The sequence below is a fragment of the Scophthalmus maximus genome, chromosome 14 (assembly GCF_022379125.1).
Source record: "Scophthalmus maximus strain ysfricsl-2021 chromosome 14, ASM2237912v1, whole genome shotgun sequence".
Lineage (NCBI taxonomy): Eukaryota > Metazoa > Chordata > Actinopteri > Pleuronectiformes > Scophthalmidae > Scophthalmus > Scophthalmus maximus.
This window is the reverse complement of record NC_061528.1, coordinates 8,216,327-8,237,919: the sequence shown is the minus strand read 5'-3', so window position 1 is coordinate 8,237,919 and position 21,593 is coordinate 8,216,327. Positions and strand designations below refer to the sequence as shown.

The following is a 21,593-nucleotide window of genomic DNA, read 5'->3' as shown; positions in this document are numbered from 1 at the left end:
CAGTGGGCATCGGAGAGACGGAGGATGTATGTGTGGAAAAAAAGTGAGGCAAGACGCAGCGTGTGTGTGAGGCAAAGAGAAAGGAAAGAGAGGTTATTCAAGGTGAATGGTGATGTGAGTGGTGGAAAAAAATAGAGGAGGTATGGAGGAAGGGGTGATAACGGACTGTTCGATAGTCCTGTATTCTCTGTCCATTTCTCAAAGTGCAGCCCAGGGTTGTGAGGAGAGGGATAATGTCTGGTAAAAGTGACAGCTCACACCATACTGTGAGTGAAATTGCTTCGGCTTTGGATTGCAGGTCCCCTCCTCAGGTGCGTCTCTGCGTGTTCCATGCACGTGTGCGTCCGTGTGATTTGAACCACACGTCTGCTCATTTCATGCCCCCTGATGGACCTCAATTCCGAGATTAAATACTCACTCACCCCAGAACCTCTCCCACCTATCCCCCCAACCACATACTTACTTTGGCTCTATCTCCCACCTCCATTCACCTTCTTACATTTTCCAATTGACCTTACACCAGTGTAGAGGTAGTTTAGCTCGATTGGAGCTCTGTCCACACTCGCACACCTCTGTGATGGGTGATAAGTAGTTGAGTGCAATACAGCGCTGTCAGAGTTGCCAGTGCAGCGCTTACAGATTGAGGGGACATCATGGGAGACTTGCTGTATGCAGTATGCTGAGTATTGCAGTCACATAATCACAGTCAGAGGAGATGAGAGACATGCTTTTCTTGTGTGGCTGTCTACTCTGCTCATTTGTGTAACCCATTAGAACTGATTATTAAGTGAATTAATAAATCAAATAAATTCATTCTGGTGGTGGCGGTGTATGTGTGTGTGTGTGTGTGTGTGTGTGTATGTGTGTCAGGCACAGCACTGTGCAAGAAGAGAAACAAATGTGGAATCAAATCCCTGCAGGAAAAAAAGTTGCAAAACCAAGTGCCATAACATTCAAAATGTGCAATATTATCATATGTGATGTTACTTTGTGCACATTTTCCACATCTGCTGCAATACCTATGCCTTTTGACTATTTATCATGAAACAATTTGTTTTTATATTAGTTTCTAAAGACTAATGTCTCTCCTGCCTGTGAGACAATAAAGGCCTTATTGAATCAGGGCAGGCAGACCGACTTCGACACACCTGCTCACCTGCTCGCCAATCAATCACCTGACTCCACCGAGGCCACACGTTCACGGGACAGACGCGCGGTGAAGAAAAGGAGGAAACATGAGCATAAAAAACGACCGTAGCGAGTCGACTGGAAGGATGGGAGGACTCGGGAGTCACGCTGCCGACGAGAAGCCACCGAAGTTAATTCTAACGGTCGCGTCGCAGAGGTAAAAACAGCTGTTATAAGCCTGCACCTCAACCACGCTAACGGCGCCATAAAGCTAGCTAGCGGCTGGTTAGCTGCTAGCTAGCTAGCCAAACTAGCTCCTCTTAGAAGTGAATCTCAGTAATTACAAGAGTCAGAACGACTTCAATGGTCCTCGTGTTTAAAGTAATGACATTGATTTGTGTTGTGGTTTTAACTGAGAGCGTGACACATCTGTTTTTTTTTTTTTTTTTTGCTTGCTTCTATATTTTGATTTAGCGTCAATGCTAATATAAATGCTAGCATGTTAGGCTGCGGCTAATCTAACCTCAGTGTTGTTATAGTTGTTTTTTTTACTTGTATCAAATGATCGTGGCTCACTCCTCATGATCAATGTCAGCATCAGCACCAGTTGAGCCTCTGCCTCTCAGCTGTGACTCCTCCACATGTTATTAATCCATGTCCACTGTATGTACAGTACATATGTAATATATATCATATATAATATATATGCACCAAAGCTGTGTGGCCGTCCAACATAATGATTCATTTTGATGCTTCCAATAGAAACATGTCGTCCATGTTGTCAGACTTACATCAGTAGACAGTTGAAGTAAACTGTGACTTACTGCACATGGGGGTAAAAAAGGCTGAGAATTACTGGAGCAGTGGTCATCAACTATTCATCACCTCCGACAACACTCTGAACCGAGTGTTTGGCTTCATGTGTGTGTGTGAATGCATTAAGGAGTTACAAACACAGCAGTGTATCGGCTTGTCATCCCCATTACATTTTTTCCTCTGTGTGCAAATGAGACAGATGTCTGAACAAGAGATTTCCAGGCAAACAGGCTGTGTTGTGTCTCCCTTGTGTGGCAGTTGTCTTTGTCTGCCTTGAAAAAAGTGTGGTCTGTTTGACCACAACTCTTCAGGGCGTGCACGCAACATGAGGAGAATCTGTGCCCTGCCCCTTTTTGTGTTTTGTACCCTTCTACTCGCTTTTTACACCAGCTCAGCGATGATTGTGGAGAATAGGGGGGTGGGGGTGAATGATGTAAGTGAGGCTCGGGGTGTAACTGTACCCCTTAGATGGAGTGAGTGGGCTGGCCTTACTGGGGTCTGGAGAGGGGGTGGGACATAGAAAAAGAGAGAGAGAGAGAGAGAGAGAGAAAGGCAGATGTAGAAGCATGAACAGCTCCAAGCGGCAGAGTTGCCATGGCTACGGAGAAACGGATGAATGAGTGACATCACAGTGGCGGGGAGGTGAGAGTGTGAAATTGATTTGGTGGCGGAGCACGGGGAGGCGTCTCTTGTTGGGTTTTCTTCGGGCAGACACATTTCTCTCCTCCATACCCATAAGTGGTCGGGCTCTCACCGGTAAGGCTCTGCTTTTTTCTCTACTCCCTCCCCTCTCATTAGAGTTAAGGCTGATTTTGGGTGACTACGGTGAGTGCTGGGTGTGATTTTCGCTCTGATAAGTGTCTGCAGGTCTTGACTACATGTGAGAGGAACGTAGAACGTAGAGAAGATAATCTGCATAGATGTCTTGTGCTGCTCCCGGCGTTCCACAGGGAATGAAAGGAAAGGCAGATGTGCTGCGCAGTTGTCATTGGTCTAAATATATCATGAGCTGCTTAGTGTGGAAGAATGTGTGTGTTTCTGACTGGGACTGAACAGCTGATTGTGCAGGAATGATCTTAGTGTGCTGTGAGAAATCCAGTGTACACATATAGGTTGTCACACTTAAAAACTGTTAAGACTGTTGTGATTATGTTTGTGTGTTAGAGAGAGACATCTAAGCACAGGGGCAGCTAGTGAACAGCAGCTTTGGTGCTGATGAAGTCTTGCTTATAACACTTTTGCAGAGCAGCTGCTTGTCCAGCAGCGGAGTGTGAACCTGACTCCTACTATTTAAGAGTGGTCCTCTGCTGTGAGTTCATTGGCAACGACCAATTGTGCCATTCATCTGGATGTGTGATTAATGACAAAGTTGACCTGCATTGACCCCTGAGGGACATACCGCCGGAGCTGAAGGGAAGGGGCTGGAGATCACCACAGAGCCAATCAGAACCCTCAGCTCTCCTCTATTTGGCTGGCATCCTAAATAGGGAAATAGCTTACTCCAGGGATCAAAGGATCAACATTTTGTCTAGATCTGGAAATTGTGATCCATTACTAGGACTATCAGTTGGTCTACGGAGTTGGTGTCTCACGCTGGTGAGGCGAATAAGGGCTGGTGGTTCATTTCACATCGTTAAAGTTGCTACCATGTTGTTGTTAAGCAGGTAGAGTTTGGTGGAGCAGCACCAATGATGTGAATGTTTCTTTAAGAAGTTGTGACATGTCAGAAAACAATCTGTCCAGCCTCAGTACTGTTGATAATTTCGGTCATCAATTTTGAATAGGATGGGGAAGAATACAATTATTCAACCCACCATGACGTCACTCATTGGTTTGTGAATGTTCGTTTTGAAGCTTCAAGCTAAGAATTTTGTCCAGTGCTATCTTGTTTTTTTGGAACCAGAAGTAGCCATATTACAACATAAAACACTGCTGAGCGCAGTTCAACAGCTCCGCTGAGGGAATAACTGTGACTCTGCCAGCTTTTTGGATGAGATGGTTGGGGGCACAAGTGGGTCGGTAGTGTAGGTCTCTCTCTGAGAACAGAACTGCCCTGAAGCAAAACACAACTCAACATAGTGTTTTTTCCATGTTGTAAGTAAACAGTCAGAATCTGGCTGTAAGCCATTCCACTCTGGACCTCTCATACTACATCCTCTCTTGTATGATTTAGTCAAATAGCACGTTTTGTTTTTCTTTTCTTCTTTTAATCTTTCAGTTCACTCTGTTCATCTCTTGTGTGTGCTGAGTGTGTGTCCATGTGTGTCGATTCAGTCTCTCCCCATGTGATGTCAGCTGTCTGGCCAGGCGGTGGTGGTCAGATATGGTGTCTGGACCTGCACACAAACACTGTCACGTTGAAACATGCCCACACAACAGACTGTGTGGAGGATTCACTTATATGGATTGACTTATCAGTTCTTTTTAAGACACGTTTTTCATCAGTAGCTACCACTTTCATTCAGTGTATGTTTCTGAAAGCAAGTTGTCAGTTTATCAAATTAACAAGTTTTGTATATCATCTTGATTGCTGTAGCATGGTTGTTTGTGGCCATACTGACATGACACATAATGACTCAGCTACATGGTTCTCTTGAGCTGTTTTCAGACCTGAACTCCGGAAAACCTCTCTAAAATTAGGAGGGGTTTTTTTCACCTCAAGGACAGTACTGTATTTATACAGTACATTTACCATTCTTGGCACAAATTTACATTTTGAGTGTTTTCAGGAAATTATAATTTCAAAACCTTCAGCCCAAATAGTGTGAAAGCAGTGTGGATGTTTGGTGCAGGATCTGACCTTGTCACTTTCTTCACCAAACTTAGCAAATCACTGACTGGGGGTCGATTATAGCTTGTCCCAGGGGAACGTAGAAATTATATTTAAACTTTTTCCTTAGTAGCAGTAATAGTTTACACATAAGAAGTACAACAGCATGCCTGGGCAATTAGAGATGTACATATACAGGGTTAAGGGTTTCAATACTCTACACTGTATGTCTAAGTCATGAGTATAGCAGTTAACTCACATGGTCTGCTGGAACTTCCTTTCAATCTAAGCTCCATGTTTTGTTCATGGGCTGAAATCAATAAATGCTGTGATTGTGATTGCTACCAGTTGTATAGAGCATTCAATCAGAATCCAAGCAAGCACTGGTCGTCAATAGTTTTCATAATAGAACTTTGGGTAAGGTCTGTGTATACTTGCTGTGTTTTGAGATCTATTGTTTAATGACACTTGATGGGATAACTTCTCACAGCTTCAGTGAGTCTAGCTACAAACAAGACCATAATTCTTTCAGAAGAAACAAGCCAATCCTGATCCCACTACTAGATCTGCAGTCAATAACTGTACAGTGTCTGAAATACATCTGATTTCATGTCGAATTTCGCATATGATACAGATCATATGTCAAAATCAGTGATATCAAACTGAATGTTATTTAGTTGAACATGATAACATTAGCAGAATGGTGATGTGTGTTAGTCGGTAGATCCCACAGTGCATTAGCTCACTGTGAGTCTCTAAGACAGTGTGTGTGTCACAGGCAGTGGTCACGGTTTTCACTCTCAGTAAGAGGAGGACGCTGTCTCAGTACTGAGAGTGCCGTTCTTTTGTTCGTCTGGTTATTGATTGTCTCTCGCTGAATGTTGCAGGCATACTTCATGTTCCCATAATGTCAATTGTGCCAGCTGCTTCGAGCTGGGAGCGAGGGGTTGACAGAGCAAAGGATTGACAAATGCGGAGAGAAACTTAATCATAAGCAAGAAGTGAGGCATTCAGCTGGAGAATGTGAAAGAGGAGAGCAACTGGCGGATAAGTTATTAATTGTTATAGCTCTCCTCTGCCTACCCTCGTCCCTTGTTCATATACTCATTTACCTACGTTGGCTTTTAAACTCTCTTGACAGTTTTTTTGCTTTGCTCCCCATCTCTCATGATTCCATCTTGTTCTTTTCTTTCTCCACGTGGTCATTGGGGATAATTAGCTTAATCCGCCTACTGGTCTTCCATTTGTATGAATCTGCTGGATGATACTACAGATGACATGATGTCACGCAAACTAGCCTGGCCCCAAAAATGCTGTAAGGGGTTGATGTCATTGACCTGAGCATATTATTGACCGGGTTAGGAAATCATACCTAAACATGTTATCATTTCTTTGTTTCGAGGAATGCAATGATGTAATTTACAAATTACTTGTAATTTAACAAAAAACAATAACATTACTGGCTTACTTTACTGAAAGGTCAAGAGGGCCTGCAGTAGGTCCGGGTGATGATGAGCTCCCTCTGCTGGATCACTGGTTAAACTACTTCAGACAGCCTGACGGTATATTTTGAGTTTTAAGAGGTCATTAGATTTCAGCTTGGTTGTCCGAAAAAGTGTTTTGAGGTCAATCACAGCAAAGCTACATTAAATATTGTTGTTGACATACATAATACAATTTTATTGCGTTCGCTAACACCGCTGGTTCCTCCTAAGAATAAACAAACCACTGCAGGTTTATTTCAGCTTTGGGGTAGTTTGATTAATCAAACAGACCAAAGAAAGAAAGAAAGAGGACTCCAGTGGGATGAATGTTGCTTTATATGTTTTTTGGATTTATAAGTAGGCAGTTGTATCTCATCCATGAGCACTTCATAAACTATTAATGTATCAGGGCTTGTAGCTATTAGTTGCCTGTGAGTCCGTCTGCCGCCGAATGGTCATAAATTGCATGATGCAGCATTAATTGCCTTCTATGGACTTGAGCAAGGCACATAAAGCTCTTTGATTCATTGGAGTGTGTCAGTGCTCTACAGCCTCATGCTGAGAGGCATTTAAATCCTCTTGCAGGCAACGATCCACCCTGGAATTGACCGTTATGCTGCTCGGCTATTACCTAGTATTATGAATATTAGATAGTAATGCCTGCTGTTGAGGTTAAACCTGGACTGAGCCGCTGATCTAAAGGAAAATGCTTGGATTATGGAATAATCAAGCCCACAGGGTGATGCACAGATTCAAACAGATTTCACGCATTCAAACAGTGGTCTGTGGAAAGAAAACTGTATCTGTAGTTAGTAGTAGTAAAGTAAAAAAACCAAAAACTTCTGTATTGCGATTTCATCCATTTGCAGTATTTGCACAAAAAAGAATATTTATGTCAGTCTTGTTTTACACTAAAAGGCCTTGTTCATGGGGGATACATGTTTCTGTCTTGTTCCTGCTGACATCAATAACTATTTGTGCCATTATGCATGATAGAAGCTTCTGTTAGTGCATGGTGTTCCTGGTGTCTTGAAACCCGTCTTATTCAGTGAAGTTTCTACTTGGTACTAGATAGCTGTCAGAGAAAAAAATAATGGATGGGAGAAGCTGTTGTGCGTTTTATTTGTTAATGAATCAACCTCACATCTAAGCTTTTTAGTAAAACCAGGTGTGACAGCAGCTGGTATAAAACTACGTCATTGAATCTTTGCATTGCCAAAGGATATTTGTTCAGTTTCGCAGACTACCTCTTCACTTGGTTTTGGGCATAAATATTTCATTCTTACATTTAATTTTTGCACATTTTTCTCTCTCTCTCTCCCTGAGTAGCTAACAAATATCCACCAGGGTCTAGCTCATCGTGTAGACGGTCTGTGAGCACTCTTGTTGATGCATTGCTGCTCACTATAAAATCTACACATTCTAACATGTATTAAACTAATCCTCCAAAACAACGGGACTAAAGATACGTGTTAAAACAATTATTGACGGTATCAGTTGAAACCTAATAAAGATAGAAATTGTCACATAAAGAAATACTTAATGTATGTACAACAGCAGTGCTTGGCAATTTAACAACAAAACCTAATTGGTGACTAGGGATCGACCGATACAGGTTTTTTAGGGCCGATGCTGATTTTTTTTTTACATCAGCCTTAGCCGATGACCGATACGGACTGCTGATTTTCTTGAGCCGATATTTGGAGTCGATACTGCTTTTTCTCCTTCAATTTAATAGTTAAATAGAATTAAATTCAGCGGGTTGTCTCGTCTGATCTGAGGTCTTAGTCAAAGTGGCCAAGGCCGTGGCTCGCATCCCTGGGTAGAGGGAGACGAGGCTCACGTCGATACACGTAAAAAACGCAAATATCGGCCGATATATCGGTTGAACACTAGTAGTGACAAAAACTTTAACTGTGAAGACCACAGCTTGTGTGTCACAATAGATTTTAAACAAAACAGGGTAAATTAGAACATTCACTGCATATTTAATGGTGAACTTTATGCAGAAAAACAGTACACAATAATTCACAGTATTGTTTTGTCCTCAAGGATAATGAAATTTCTTTGACAATGCAGGTATGGAAGAGAGTGATTAATATAAAGACTGAAGGAGGCAAGGGAGTTAAGGTGATTTAGTGCATAGAGAGGCACTGGATTAACCAGTTTGGTGCATGTGTGTTTGTGTGTGTGACAGTTTCTCATTAAGAACAGATTGTAATCACACAGTCCTGAGGTCCATTTGCGCTTGTTTCATGCAAATGAACCACACTCGCTTTTTCAAAACGTTTTGTTGTGTATGCACATATCCAGCCCGTACTTAAGGTGTATGAAACAAAAGCATTAAGCATCACTTAAGCATGCAGATATTCCAAATGGAAAAATTTTGGCCTGTCAAATACATAAATATTTATTCTTGCAAATCATACCTAATAAAAAATGAATCCAAAGAGAGCTCTTTTATGTATAAATGCATCACCCCAAAACTTAGCAAGTGCCTTTGGCTGCATCAGACATCGCACATTATTAGTGTCATTCCAACAGATTGCATGCAAGCATGGACATGCAGACACAGTGGGGCGGTAGTCATAGCAATCTAGGTAGTAACACAGTCACAGTATTGATTGACACCTGAGCGTGTTGATGACAGAATGACAGCTGTGTCAACGAGAATGAAATTTGTCATCTCCTGTGGGACGAAAACTGCTCCACACAGCCAAAGACATGCTACAGCATGAGCTGCCATTCATAACATTAGTTCTTATTCTGTACAAACATGCACAGATCGGATGTTTTAACTGTCAAGTGGCTGTCATTTCTTTGTACAGTCACAGAGAATTAAAAATAATTTTAACAGAAGTTGCTGCATTTTTTTGAACAGAGATATATAATTTACTTCCCTCACAGTTTTATTCACTTTATCTGTGCTTTATCTTTGTACCTGTGCTTGGCCCTTAAATAGCTAGACATTATTAGGATGTGACATTATCCTGTCGCCGTTACATCACAGATGAGTTGATTTGCCTTCTAGCAGGATGTCTCACTCCGAGACCTTGTGTTACCTTTATGTCCCGATGTTCCAGCACGTCACTGTCTGTTACAGCGTGTACATTGTTGTAGGAACAAAGAGCAAGATTTAACATGAGCCAATAATGCTTCATGACATCCTTGTCAGATCTATTTTGAGGTCTGTATTTCGTGGGTAAAGTGTTACTGGGTTAGTAGTCACTGTGTTATCCTTGCCCAAAGATGTTACTCTACCAGACTAGCAAGGGCAGCAGAGGTGTGAATGTGTGTGTTGTCTCTGGTGACTGGTGTTCAGCAATGAGACTCATGTAGTATTCACTGTAGTGGAATTGTTGCAGGCTCCTGAACGTGGGCGCATAAGTATCTGCCATATTTTCCTACTCAGGTAGACGTTGCACTCGTTGTTGCCCTGGCAGCGTTTTGCAGAAGATGCAGTTGCTTCTCTGACCTGTTTTCCTGTGACAGGAATTACTCGAGCTTCGAGTCTGACACACATACACACACACACACACACACATACACGCACAAACATCCATCTCCCAGTCTCCATCTTCCTCTTGCTCTCTTTCAAGCTCGCTCAGCTGCTCCTCTCCACTCACCACCGTCACAAAATTAACCTCACCTGCTTCTCACGGTGTTTCATCCCATCGGCACATGCCCATGTATGACAACAATGGGAAGTAAAGGCTCAAAAGCTCCCACAGAATCTGCAGCATGATGTATAACCTGCAGATTTGCCAGCGCTGTGGCACAGATTTCAAAAATGTGTGTCACAACTCTGCTTTAATCATACACCCTGTGAAGTTGTTTCAGGCTCGACCATATCATGTGTGTGTGTGTGTGTGTGTGTGTGTGTGCCTGAAGTCTTTCTTGTTTCTCTCTCTCTCCCATTTCTTTCTTTCTCACTCCCCTCCTTTGCTCGTCCTCACTTTCCCACCCTCCTCGTGCAAATCCTGTTTTCAATGCGTACCTTACATATTCATATATGCAAATCAGCCTTAAAGCACAATGTCACAGAGATTGCCCTACAGACACACTCGCACTGCAAGCACACAGTTCACGTCGTGTCATTTAACACAATAAACGCATGATATAGTGTGTGTGTGTTAATGTACTGGTCTCGACCGTTTTAATAAACTATACTTATCTGTCGTTAATTTGTGGCCAGTTTAAGATCACCGTGAGCACTTAACCTGTCACCATACCGAAAGCCGCACTGCAGCAGCATCTCTCTCTCAAGCTTCTCCCTCTATCCAATTTAACATCCCCCCCCCCTCTTGCCATCTCTTGCTTATTTTTCTTTCTCTTGCTCCCCCTGCTGTATCTGCATTTCCTCCATTTTCCATTCCTCTCTATCCTTCTGTTTTCTCCAGTGACCTCCCTTGCTCTCTTCTCTCAGTGTTGTCTCTACAGTAAAGGAGGCACAATTAACCCCCCCTCCTTTTTTAAATTTTTTTGGCTGAGAAGGATAGTCAAAAAAAAAAGTGTGCATCTGTGTGAGTCACCGCTTATGTGTGTGTTTGTATGTGTGGCAGAAGGAGACCGGGAGGGGTGTGTATAAGGAGGTGAAGAGCATTGCGTCATTGGGGGTGTGTTGAGCTGTAGGTGGGTTGAGCCGGCTGTCAGTCAGTGACGCGAGTGGAGCACGTGCGTCGGTCATGGCTGGGAAGACGTTGTGCGGCGATTATCTGGCTGTAGGCGAGGAGTGCTAGAGACAGCCGCAGCTCCCCTTACCAACGGGTGGATCGAGGGAGTGTGTGTGTGTGTGTCTGTGTGTGCGCGTGTGTGTGTGTGTGTGTGAGATTGTCTGAGTGTGTGTGTGTGTGTGGGGGGGGGGTTGCGTATGAAAGTGTGGGTGCATGTAGATTCTACATTGGCTGCAACTGGAGCTGCTGCTGCTGCTGCTGGTGAATAATGCAGTCAGAGGGACGGAGTTTGGATAGCATGCAGGGAGCCAGATTAATAATGCATCCTGTCGGGTTACAGGCTCTGCAATAGTTAGTTTTGCTCGAACCTGTAGCTGCTTACAGTCTGCCTGTCTTCTTGACTTACTGACTCCCCACCTACGTCTCTGCCTGCCTGCCAGCCCTTCCATTTGACTGGTGGACTGTCAAACGTACTCAGAAAATGTCTCACTACCATTTCATCAAATGTTGTAAGTAGCCAGTCAGCATCTCTTTGTCTGTGCATGCAAGTGTGTCTGCAAGTGTACATATGTGACCCTCAGCCATGGGTGTGTGTGTCTGTGGTATTAGCACTTGTATATAGAGGGTGTCATAAACTGTAAGAGTTTGCATGCATAACAATTCTGGTCACCAGCTGTCGACACAGGAGCACAATCTCAACTTCAAATGGATATTTGTGTCGTGCGTGTGTGTGTGTGTGTGTGTGTGTGTGTGTGTGTGTGTGTGTGTGTGTGTGTGTGTGTGTGTGTGTGTGTGTGTGTGTGTGTGTGTGTGTGTGTGTGTGTGTGTGTGTGTGTGTGTGTGTGTGTGTGTGTGTGTGTGTGTGTGTGTGTGTGTGTGTGTGTGGCAGGTGTTGGAGCTTGCTGCAGAGAGCTGCTGCAGATGTGTGAAGTTGACCGGTGAATGCGGCAGGTATAGTGACAGAGGGAAAGACAGAGATGACAAAGATGCAGATCCCATGAGTGTCTGGCATATTAATAACACACTGACAGACTGACACAGAGAGAAAGTCCTTTCTGTGAGAAAAGGACAGATGGATGAAAAACTGAGGGTGATTTAGAGGAGTGCTGGAGAGAGAGTGAGAGAGAGGGGGAATGTCGGGATTGGGAAATGGAAAGGAGGTGAGGATGGGATGAGTGACATACGAAGAACACGGGCAAGTGATGTGAAGAGTGAGAGTGATGCTGGTATTTGAGAGGTAATTGCATGGTAGGAAGTGAACAGGGATAATATCAGAGGATGAATAAGTGAATTGTGATGCAGGATGTCATAAAACATCTTCTTGATTCTGAGAAATCAAGTTTCCCACCATTGAATATCTACCTGCTACACACATCTCTCTACATCCTGCATACTCAGTGTCTGCACATTGCAGTCCATGTGTGTGTGCTCGTGCATGGGTGTACGTGTGCTGCTCCCTTTTTAATTTAAAAGCTCCCGCTCCGCTCTGTGTTATTAGCCGGAGCCTGCACGGGATGTTCCGCATTCAATCAATAACTGATATCACGGAGAAATGGGATGGCAGGAGAAGAAAGATACAGCCTTCTATTTCTGTCTCTCTCTCTGTCTCCTCAGATCCATTCAGTCCCATTTCCCATTAGACTCTGTCCTACTGTCCTTTCCCATCCTCGTACACAGTCTGTTCAGAGCCAGTCATCGCACATCAGCAAATGTCAGTGTCATGTTTGTGTGTCTATTCAGAGAAAACAGCATGTCATACTGTAGTTTTAAAATTAGACCAAGTAAAATTTGTGCAAACATTTGAAAAATAGTTTGTAAAATGAACTAGGAATAATGTGTGTTTCCATATATACAGCATCACACAGCAAATCATGGACAGATATTTTTGTCTCAACATATTACATCTAATGTGACATATGACTCACTTTGCAACTAGAGTGAACCTTTCAGCACACTAAAATTATTAAGATTTAGAATATTTTACTTTAGGTCCTCTGTTCTTGATAAAATACATTTTTTAAAATCTCACGTACTGTGTATTGTCTGACGACATTCTTCAAGCCGTGCGTGCGTGCGTGCGTGCGTGTGTGTGTTGCCTGAATCAATATGCCATTTTATGTGGCATCTGTCATTTGCTAGGAGGTTATGGGCTGATGTGCCTGTAGCCTTGAATGTATACGCTTGGTAGATATTGTATGAGGGTGAGGGAGAGTGTTAAGGATATAAGTTACCAAACCAAGAAAGAGATGACAGTCACAGAGATTGTTTGTGATATCATGACAAAGCTAATGTCCTTTATTATTCAGAAGATGAGACAAGAATAAACTCCTCATTCTCTGTAATATATTTTTTGCTTGTTTAGAGCTGAAAAAATAAGATCACAAATCAAATACTCAATTAGAGAAAAACATAATTAGCTAATGTTTTGATCAGTGCAGATGCAGCTACCAAGACTGTTACACAAACACCATTTGAGTTTCTAGAAGCATATGTTATATATAGTGTATATTATGTAATGCTTTTCTTGTCTTATCGACCACAGTACAAGTCAAATTCACCCAATCATACAACTCTTTTTCTATCACACATCATTCATACACCACCAGCACTAAGTTAAGTGTTTTGCCCAAGAAAGCTAGGGATCGAACCATCAACCTTCTGGTTAGTGGACGACCCTCTCTCTCTCCTGATCTCGTTGTGTATGTGTGTATCTGCTCAACCTGCAGCCAAGTTCCTAGAATAAATTGCAGCAGACACCTGGCATGAACTGTATAATAATACCCCCCCTGTCCCCCTTGTCCCCTTTGTCCCCCTTGTCGTGAACCTGAATACAAAATAACCTTCTTTAAATGTCTAAGCAGAGCAGATGGTGTTAGTGTATTGTGCAGGATGTGTGTTTTTGTGTGACAAAAGAAGGGAGTAGTGGGCAGGTGTTTGAATGAATGTGCAGATATACAGTAAATAAAAAGCAAAAGAAAATACATAATCACCTGTCTGCCTTCTCTCCTCTATGTAAGCGCTGTTCAAAGACTTTTTGTTCGTCACCGTGGGCACACAAATAAAATGATGAGAGATGATAAGGTAGAGAGAAAGAGACGAGAGGGATGGGGAGCCAGGGCTACAACATATAGGACTTCAAAGGTGTTGGACTAACAATACATCAGTACGAACAGACTGATGTGTGCTCAGTCACCCTGACAGAGGAAGAGAGAGATGGAATACATGGACGGAGACTAAGAGAGACGCATTTAAGCAGATCAGTAGAGCGACAAACTGGGAGAATTAAAACAGTGGGCTCAAAAGAACGAGAGCAACATTCAGCAAGGAACAGTAAACTTGAGTTTGATAAATGAATGTATGACGTATGAAGACAAGCAGGGCCAAGGAGGGATGGGTTGGTGACTCAGAAAGAAAAATAAATTCTGCAAAGACCTGTTTTTGCCTGTTTTCTGGGTTGGCGGTGACCTGGATTTGTCAGATTATCAATCATAAATGCTACATTTGCACGCTCAGGGCACAAGCATTAAATTCCTCCGTTCATGCGCTTATGTCTACTAAAAAAAGTGTCTCTAGGTGAACTAATTCTGAGCTCACCTACCGCATAAACATTGGTTTTAGCAGCTGCCTTGTGATGTGATCTGTTTGGCTAAGTTCCACTGAGAGGCGGAGAGTTTCTGCAGAGTCAGGAGAATCACCACACTCTGTTGGGACAGGAGAGACAATGTACAAAACACTGTGATGCTTCTTTCAAATCACCTCAGGGCTAAACATAAACATTTCCTTTACAGCAAGTACGCAGACGCTGACATGCCAGCATACATGTATGCACAAAGAACAATAACAGGGATGTTTAAACACAGGTTTTTTTGGAGGTGAAGCAGACAGCGTTTGGGTTTTATTATCTGAGCATGTGTTATTAGCCCAGTACAGTAAACATTATGCTCTGCAATGTTTTCACTGATTCACCAGTTTGTCCCGAATGCTAACAAATAATGCATGATATTTGCATTTAATTTTGTGCAGCGGCATCATTTCATCTTGATCTGTTTCTTTTTCACCAGGTTGTTTCCAGCTATGTAATGTCTTTCGTCATAACATGGAGATAGACCAGTGTCTACTGGAGTCTCTCCCCATTGGCCAGCGCCAGCGGCTGGTCAGGAGGATGCGCTGCGACCAAATAAGGGCGTATTACGAGAGGGAAAAGAGCCTTCAGCGCCAGCAAGGTGGGATCAAGGTCCGAGGCCCGTCCACCCACTGCAAGAAGCACCATGTCCGCTTCAGCTCCACCGATGTCTTACAGGACGCCATCGTCCGCCATGACGACAAAGAAGGTGTGTATGCGCGTGCACGTATGAGGGCGTGTGTGTGGATGTGTACACAGTTAACATTTTAGGAAGACAACTGGCTACCTTTTTCTGTGCTGGCTTGTCTCACACACACACACAAACATTGAGAGCAATGGTTGGACCAGAACAGTGTTACTGACTGCGATTTGGTCTGCTGGAAGCTGTTCACTTGACTGAGGAGAACAGAGTGGAGCTTTTATCCTGATACAAACAGATTTAAAAGGCAAAAACACCCCACCAGCCATGATGATGTCTGCTGTAGAGAGCAAACAGTAATTTCTCAGAACAGTGGTCACTTGTTGTTGGACTATGTGTGAAAGAAGCCCACTCGCTTTTTGTTTTCTACACGGTGACGAGGGTGAATGAAGTATTCTCCATAGATAAACATGTGTAAAAGTAACATGGCTGCTTAGTTGCTCTACACATCTGTTGATAGGGGAACTGCTAATTTTTTAAATCAATATTGCATTGTTTATGGATTAATGTTGGTTTTCACATTTGTAATTCAACCACAAATAAATGCATCAAAACAAGCAGCACGTTAAAATATTAGCTCAGGAACAGTGAATAATGGGCTTCGTTTCAACCATTCAAATATGTGTTTCAAAAAAATAGCCTGCCAACCCTGGGTGTACATGAATGGGTGTTAGTTTCTATAAATACTGATGACACTGAAGATAATAATAGTCATAATACATGCAGCAGAGCATTAAAATAATTTAATTAACTATCCTTGATGACTTCAGAGCAGCTGTGTTATCTCAACTGCTTTTAGTTAACATCTAAAATGCCTTTGTTTTTATTTGTTTATTTCTGTGCAGTGCTCATTTGCAAATTAAATTGGGCAAAGTGACTTTGTCTTGGACAAAGAGTAAATTATCTCTGCCCTCAAGCCTTGGGTTTAAGTCGGACTGCAGCCTGGTTGCCAATAACAACACAATCACATTTATTTTATGAGATCAGATAGTCAATAAACTCATATGATTCTAAATGATGTCTTTACACTCTACTCTAAAGGGCTCTGATACACGTCAAAACCCCACTGTCTTTTCTTTTTGTCTCTGCCAGTCATTTACCCAGCTGTCCGGGTGTATCTGTGTCAGTCATACAAGCAGTCTTTGCAGGTCACTGTGTTAATCTCCGCTCCCTGGCTGCCAAGGAGGTTCAGCTGGGGTGTGTGGGAGCAGCTGGTGCGCCAGTGCAACAGCCAGACTAAAACCAGGGTTCCTTGGCTTGGTATGAATAGGATCTGATTCCCCTCTGCCTCATGCCTACCTACCACCAAAGCTCTGCCACTGACACCAGGCCGCTGTTTGCTTTTTGCTTTTTGCTGTGTGAAGCCCCCCCCACCCCCGACCTTTTGGTGGTGTTTACGGCAAGAATTGGAACTAGATTAAACAAAAATAGTAGAATGACACGCTGAGGTCCCTGTGTGAGTGGCAGATTCACTTCTAACAGACTCTTTGAGTCAGGCGACTGTTGGAGAGCTTTATGGCATATTCATGTCATGTTGTCCCATCTCGTCCTGCAGACTTCTATCTGTTGGTCTCTTTGTGAGGCCCTGGGGCTCTGTCCAAACCACTCTGATCCCTTTTGATGATGGTTCTTGGGCATTCCTCGAAGTGATAAGTTTTCTTTTTCCTCAACATTGCTGCTTGAGTTGAAGGCTCTTTTCTCTTCTTTTGTACAGCGTGATAAGATTTGCCTCAGGGTAGGACCCTCCCCAGAGAAATGTGCGAACATTTCTGGATCGTTTCCCATTACTACAGAAGCATTTTATGAGAAGAGGGGATGTGTGTCGGCAGCATGCGTTACATTGAGAGCCTTTGGGTTAATCTTGTGAATGAGAGTGAAGGAATAAGGAAGTTACAGTTGTTGCTCATTGATGGTGCCAGAGTAACCCAATGTTTTGCCTAGACAGCAGACTGCAACAGAAATATTAAAGAGAACATGTCTATATCATATCTATATCAGATTTGACTACCAGAAAATATTGTTAAACTTTCACATAATGTATTCCTTTAAAGTGTAAATTGCGAGCTCAAGACTTCAATACTAAACATTGTATATTGCCGCTATCTTAAAAAGATGTTTCAACTTGATTAGTTATCAGTGTCCCCCAGATGATTTTTAAGAATAAGTGACACTGTAAGAGAGAAAAAGGCGAAAAGAAACAAGGTTGACAAGTAAATGGACTCAGAGAGATGATGGGATTGGGTGGACATGTGTTGTCATGTTCTGATTAAAACCAGTTTTTAGTAAGATGGCTTGAGGATCAACGTCATAGATTGAGAGTGCGGAAACTCAGTCTGCTGACAGAGTAGCTAATCAGAGATCACACACACACACACACACACACACACACACACACACACACACACACACACACACACACACAAACACACATTTATTTTCTTATCGTTGTCTTTTACAGGAAATAAGATTAAATGAAATATAGTGAAGCAGGATGGAGGAAAAGGTGAAGAAAGTCGGTAAATAAGAACAAGGAAGATACTAATAGAATTCTACTATTACTTATAGTACCTGCCTATAGTTAGATTGGCGCACACCAGACCTCATCTAGCTTCTCCATCCCTATCTGTCATATGCAAACATCTGGCTCACTCGCGTTTTGACATTTGGTGAAATAGCTTTTTCCCAAACCGATATCTTAACTTCATCAAAGCAAGATACCAGTGGAAAGGCAGCAGCTGTTGTCCTTGTAGCCACGAAACCTACCATCAATTTTCAAATGAATATTGATGTTAAATCTGACATTTAAGTGTCTGTTGTTCGCACTGAGATGATCGTCCCTGGCGAATCACAATGTGAGAAATGTGAGTTGACGTACAGTGAATGTTAAAACAGGTCAGCAGCAATTCAAGTTAAGTTTAAGATGATTTTTTTTTCTTAAGGAAATTAGTTTGAGTCTTTTGTAAGCCATACAAATCTTCAACTCCAGATGGTAAATATCTTTCCTTCCTATGGATGGAGGCTGTAAAAGACAAATCATGGTCGCCATTTAATTACTGAGTTTCGTCGGACATGTTCCCCTCACCTTTTATTTATGGCAGTCGGTATGTCAAACATGTTACCATATTACCCATCCGTAACCATAATAACAATAACCATAACCACTTCCATTTTTCTTCAATAGGTAAGCCAAAACCGAGTCAGAAACATTTCTGGTTCTCATTGTACCCAGGTTATTCTCCCCTGTACTGTGCCGTGTGTGCATGCAGAGGTTTATACGGTTGAGACAGTGCAGTTTATGAGAGTGTTATTACTGTACATGTGGTACAATTAGTGTTCATGTGTATGTGAAGGTGTGTACACGAACAGTTAGCCGAACACCTTCCCTTCCATTATTGATCAGTGTGCATGGATCCGTCCCGCTGGCACAGCAGTGACTCACAGACTCCAATCAGAGACGACAAAGTTAACAAGAGGTAACAGTAATAGCTTTTAGTCCCGTGTGGTGTTTTGGAGCGCGGTTTTAGACACAGTTCATAAAATTGAATCATATAGTGGCTAAAATAAAATGAGAATGCTGTGTGCGCCGCGTCCAGTGTTATACAATGTTGAGTCATTTGCTTTGATGCAGCAAAGCTTCTTAACAAATGGAGCCGTCTATTTTGTGCAAGTTTAAAAATCTCTTTGTCCAGCTGACTCCAGCCCCTAAACATCGTTTGAATCAGATGAATTCTACATCAAGGCGTGTTCTTGGTAGTTGGATCAGATACATATTAACTGTACCTTTTCTATTTCTTTTTCTTTAATAGGCTGTGTCTTGTCAAAGGAAATCATTCTCTCTAGATACATGTTTTTAATTCTGATGGATGTGTTGGGGCGGTAGTGTAAACCCTCCAGACATTTAGCTTTCTTTTATGTTTCAGTCTGTTTGCCATCACCACATCTCATTGACCCAACACTCAAGTGTCCTGTTCAGTGGAGAGAACATGTCATACTGTTACTATCCACTTCAGATTTTATATATATATATATATATATATATATATATATATATATATATATATATATATATATATATCTCTCACAAATCAGAGAGAAAAGGAGAGATGGATGAATGTGGATGTTATTGTCTGCAGTAGAGCATGATGGACTAAAGGCACGTCAAACACCTGTCATAGTTTTGACAGAACGGGGCCTCGGCCCACAGAGGTGCTTGAGGGACATTGTGATTTCATTGGAAAAAAGAGTTGAGTACAGCAGAGATCACTGTAATGTCAACTGCATCATTAAGCAGCATGTACAAAGTGTTCACAGGCTTTGGTGTTTATCTGGGCGACTGGTGTTAAACCTTTGGTTCACTTGATGACTCATCAGTGTTGCTACAGGAGTTCAGCCGTACAGGTTAATATGAGAGGGAGCCAAGGATGTGAGTGAGAGAGCAAGAACAATACTCTGTGAATGCGTTTTCTTACAGTGGTACAAGTATTTCCCTGCTATGTTCAAGTATTTAGATTAACATTACAACCAAGAGGGAAGACAAGTGTTTAAAAGGACACTTATTCCTCAAATATGACCAGCCCCAAAAACTGATCAAACAACAATCCCCATCATGTTTCCCTCCACTGCTCGCAAACAAGCAATTACATTTTCCTAATCAATCTATGTATTGGATTTCCTGAGGAGACTTCACAAGTACTAAATTGCAAATAAAGGGAAGCATAGAGAGGACATAATTATTGTAATGTTATATTTATTTGTGTTTAATTTATTTTAGGGCATTAACACAAGGATGCTATAAAACATTGTACCAGCATATATCAGGGAGGTTGCAGGTACTACGTGACAACGCATTAACTCCCTGGGGTATTTGCTTTAAATGTATGGCATTGCTTAGAAGACTTTTTAACGTCTGAAATACATCAGATCATCTTTTCACTGAATAAATGGACAGAGGAGATTCCCGATCCATCCCACAGAACTAGACTGAATTTAGAGTTAAGCATTATTGGAAAAAATCTACAGTACTGTTTTTGAAACACAAGGAAAATGTCAAAGCTCATTTCAGAAACATGGGCCAGTGAGGTGAGACGGTCTCCCTGGGGGCTATGACTTTGCGATAAGGACAAACAAGACGGGCACTTATAACGCTGAGGGATTTGAAAAGAATCTGATATGGGGCTGCCAAGGAATGATGCTGTACACGGGGGAGAATATGTGGGGTTACTAGATGAAGAAAATTGGCAATTCTTCTTTAAGTGGCATATTTTATGGAAACTGCATTACAGGGATTTTATCAAATGCATGGAATATCACAGCCTGGTAAGATAAGGAAGAGACGGAGAATCGAAAAGAGAAGCTGAAGAAAAGTACGTTGATTCAATGTGCATCATATCTACTTCAAGTAGTTTGAATTCAGCAAAGACTAATACTCCTATCGCCTCCAGGGGTAACTCTGGAGGTTAGTGATATTATCTCTTTGCATAGTACGAAAGAAAATAAAGGACGCAATGTAAGTCTGAATAAAAGCATTGATTTGTAGGCCAGTAGGTGGGTTGTAAGGAATCTGATGGCTGCTAATTAACATCTTTGAACTGCAGTTTGGCTGTAGGCAGAGGCTGTTTGTAATATTCTATTGACATCCATTATTGAGGTCCGAAGTAACTCTAATTTTATAAGGTCCTTGGCGGTTGGGGTTTCTTAAGAATCTGGGCACGTCATTAGAAGGCCATCCAGGCAAATGTTTGTGATGCATCCGGAATCCGTCACTCAAAACTTTGCCCCACATCCTCTCTGGTTTGGTTGTCTCTTTTCTACGCTTTCTACCAGTTCCTAGCTGGTCGCCATGGTAACTCCATATATATCTTGAACAGCTGTTTTGTAAATTTCCACAAAATGACAGCCGACTTTGCCTCATGCCCACTCTCCATTTCCCGACCATCACACAAACACCAAAGCTTTAGATCAGCATATCATCAAACACCAACTGACATATAAGGATTTCACATAAAGGGAAAATGACTGCGGTTGCAGTGGGACAAACAGATTTGTTCTACTGTGCCTGCGTAAATCATTCAGTGGATATAAATCTCTATGACGACTAGGGTTCCTTTTCCCCTTTCAGCTAAATTACAACAGAGATAAACGTGGTCATTTTTTGACAGTAAACCTTCAACCCCACCTAAATGCTGTGAACACTCTAAATGTAAATGCTTGTCCAATGTGCTATTCATGTAGTTTCTTGAGTAATATTACCTTCTCTACTTTACCAATGAATAAAATGAAACTGCACAGCTGGAATTCATCTGGATTACTAAAATTACATGTCACCATTTTCAGCAGCGGTAGAACCTAAAGTCAAGATAACCATTTGTGTCTCTTCTGGAACTGAATTTGACATATGGCT

General features: G+C 42.1%; 1 protein-coding gene across 4 annotated transcripts in view; it reads left to right on the top strand.

Moving 5' to 3' along the window:
* Positions 1 to 1,182: 1,182 nt before the first annotated feature.
* The window catches only part of myo16 (myosin XVI), an 82,361-nt gene continuing 61,950 nt past the window's right edge, over positions 1,183 to 21,593 (top strand). Inside the window, exons 1-2 of one of the 4 annotated variants that reach the window (XM_035604283.2) lie at positions 1,183 to 1,345; positions 14,933 to 15,202. In XM_035604283.2, coding sequence (XP_035460176.2) covers positions 14,968 to 15,202 — 235 coding nt within the window. In that variant the 5' untranslated portion in view covers positions 1,183 to 1,345; positions 14,933 to 14,967. Of the gene's footprint in view, positions 1,346 to 2,547; positions 2,701 to 10,848; positions 11,381 to 14,932; positions 15,203 to 21,593 lie in introns of those variants that run through there. The other 3 variants (XM_035604284.2, XR_004784343.2, XM_035604282.2) reach the window with 3 other exon arrangements.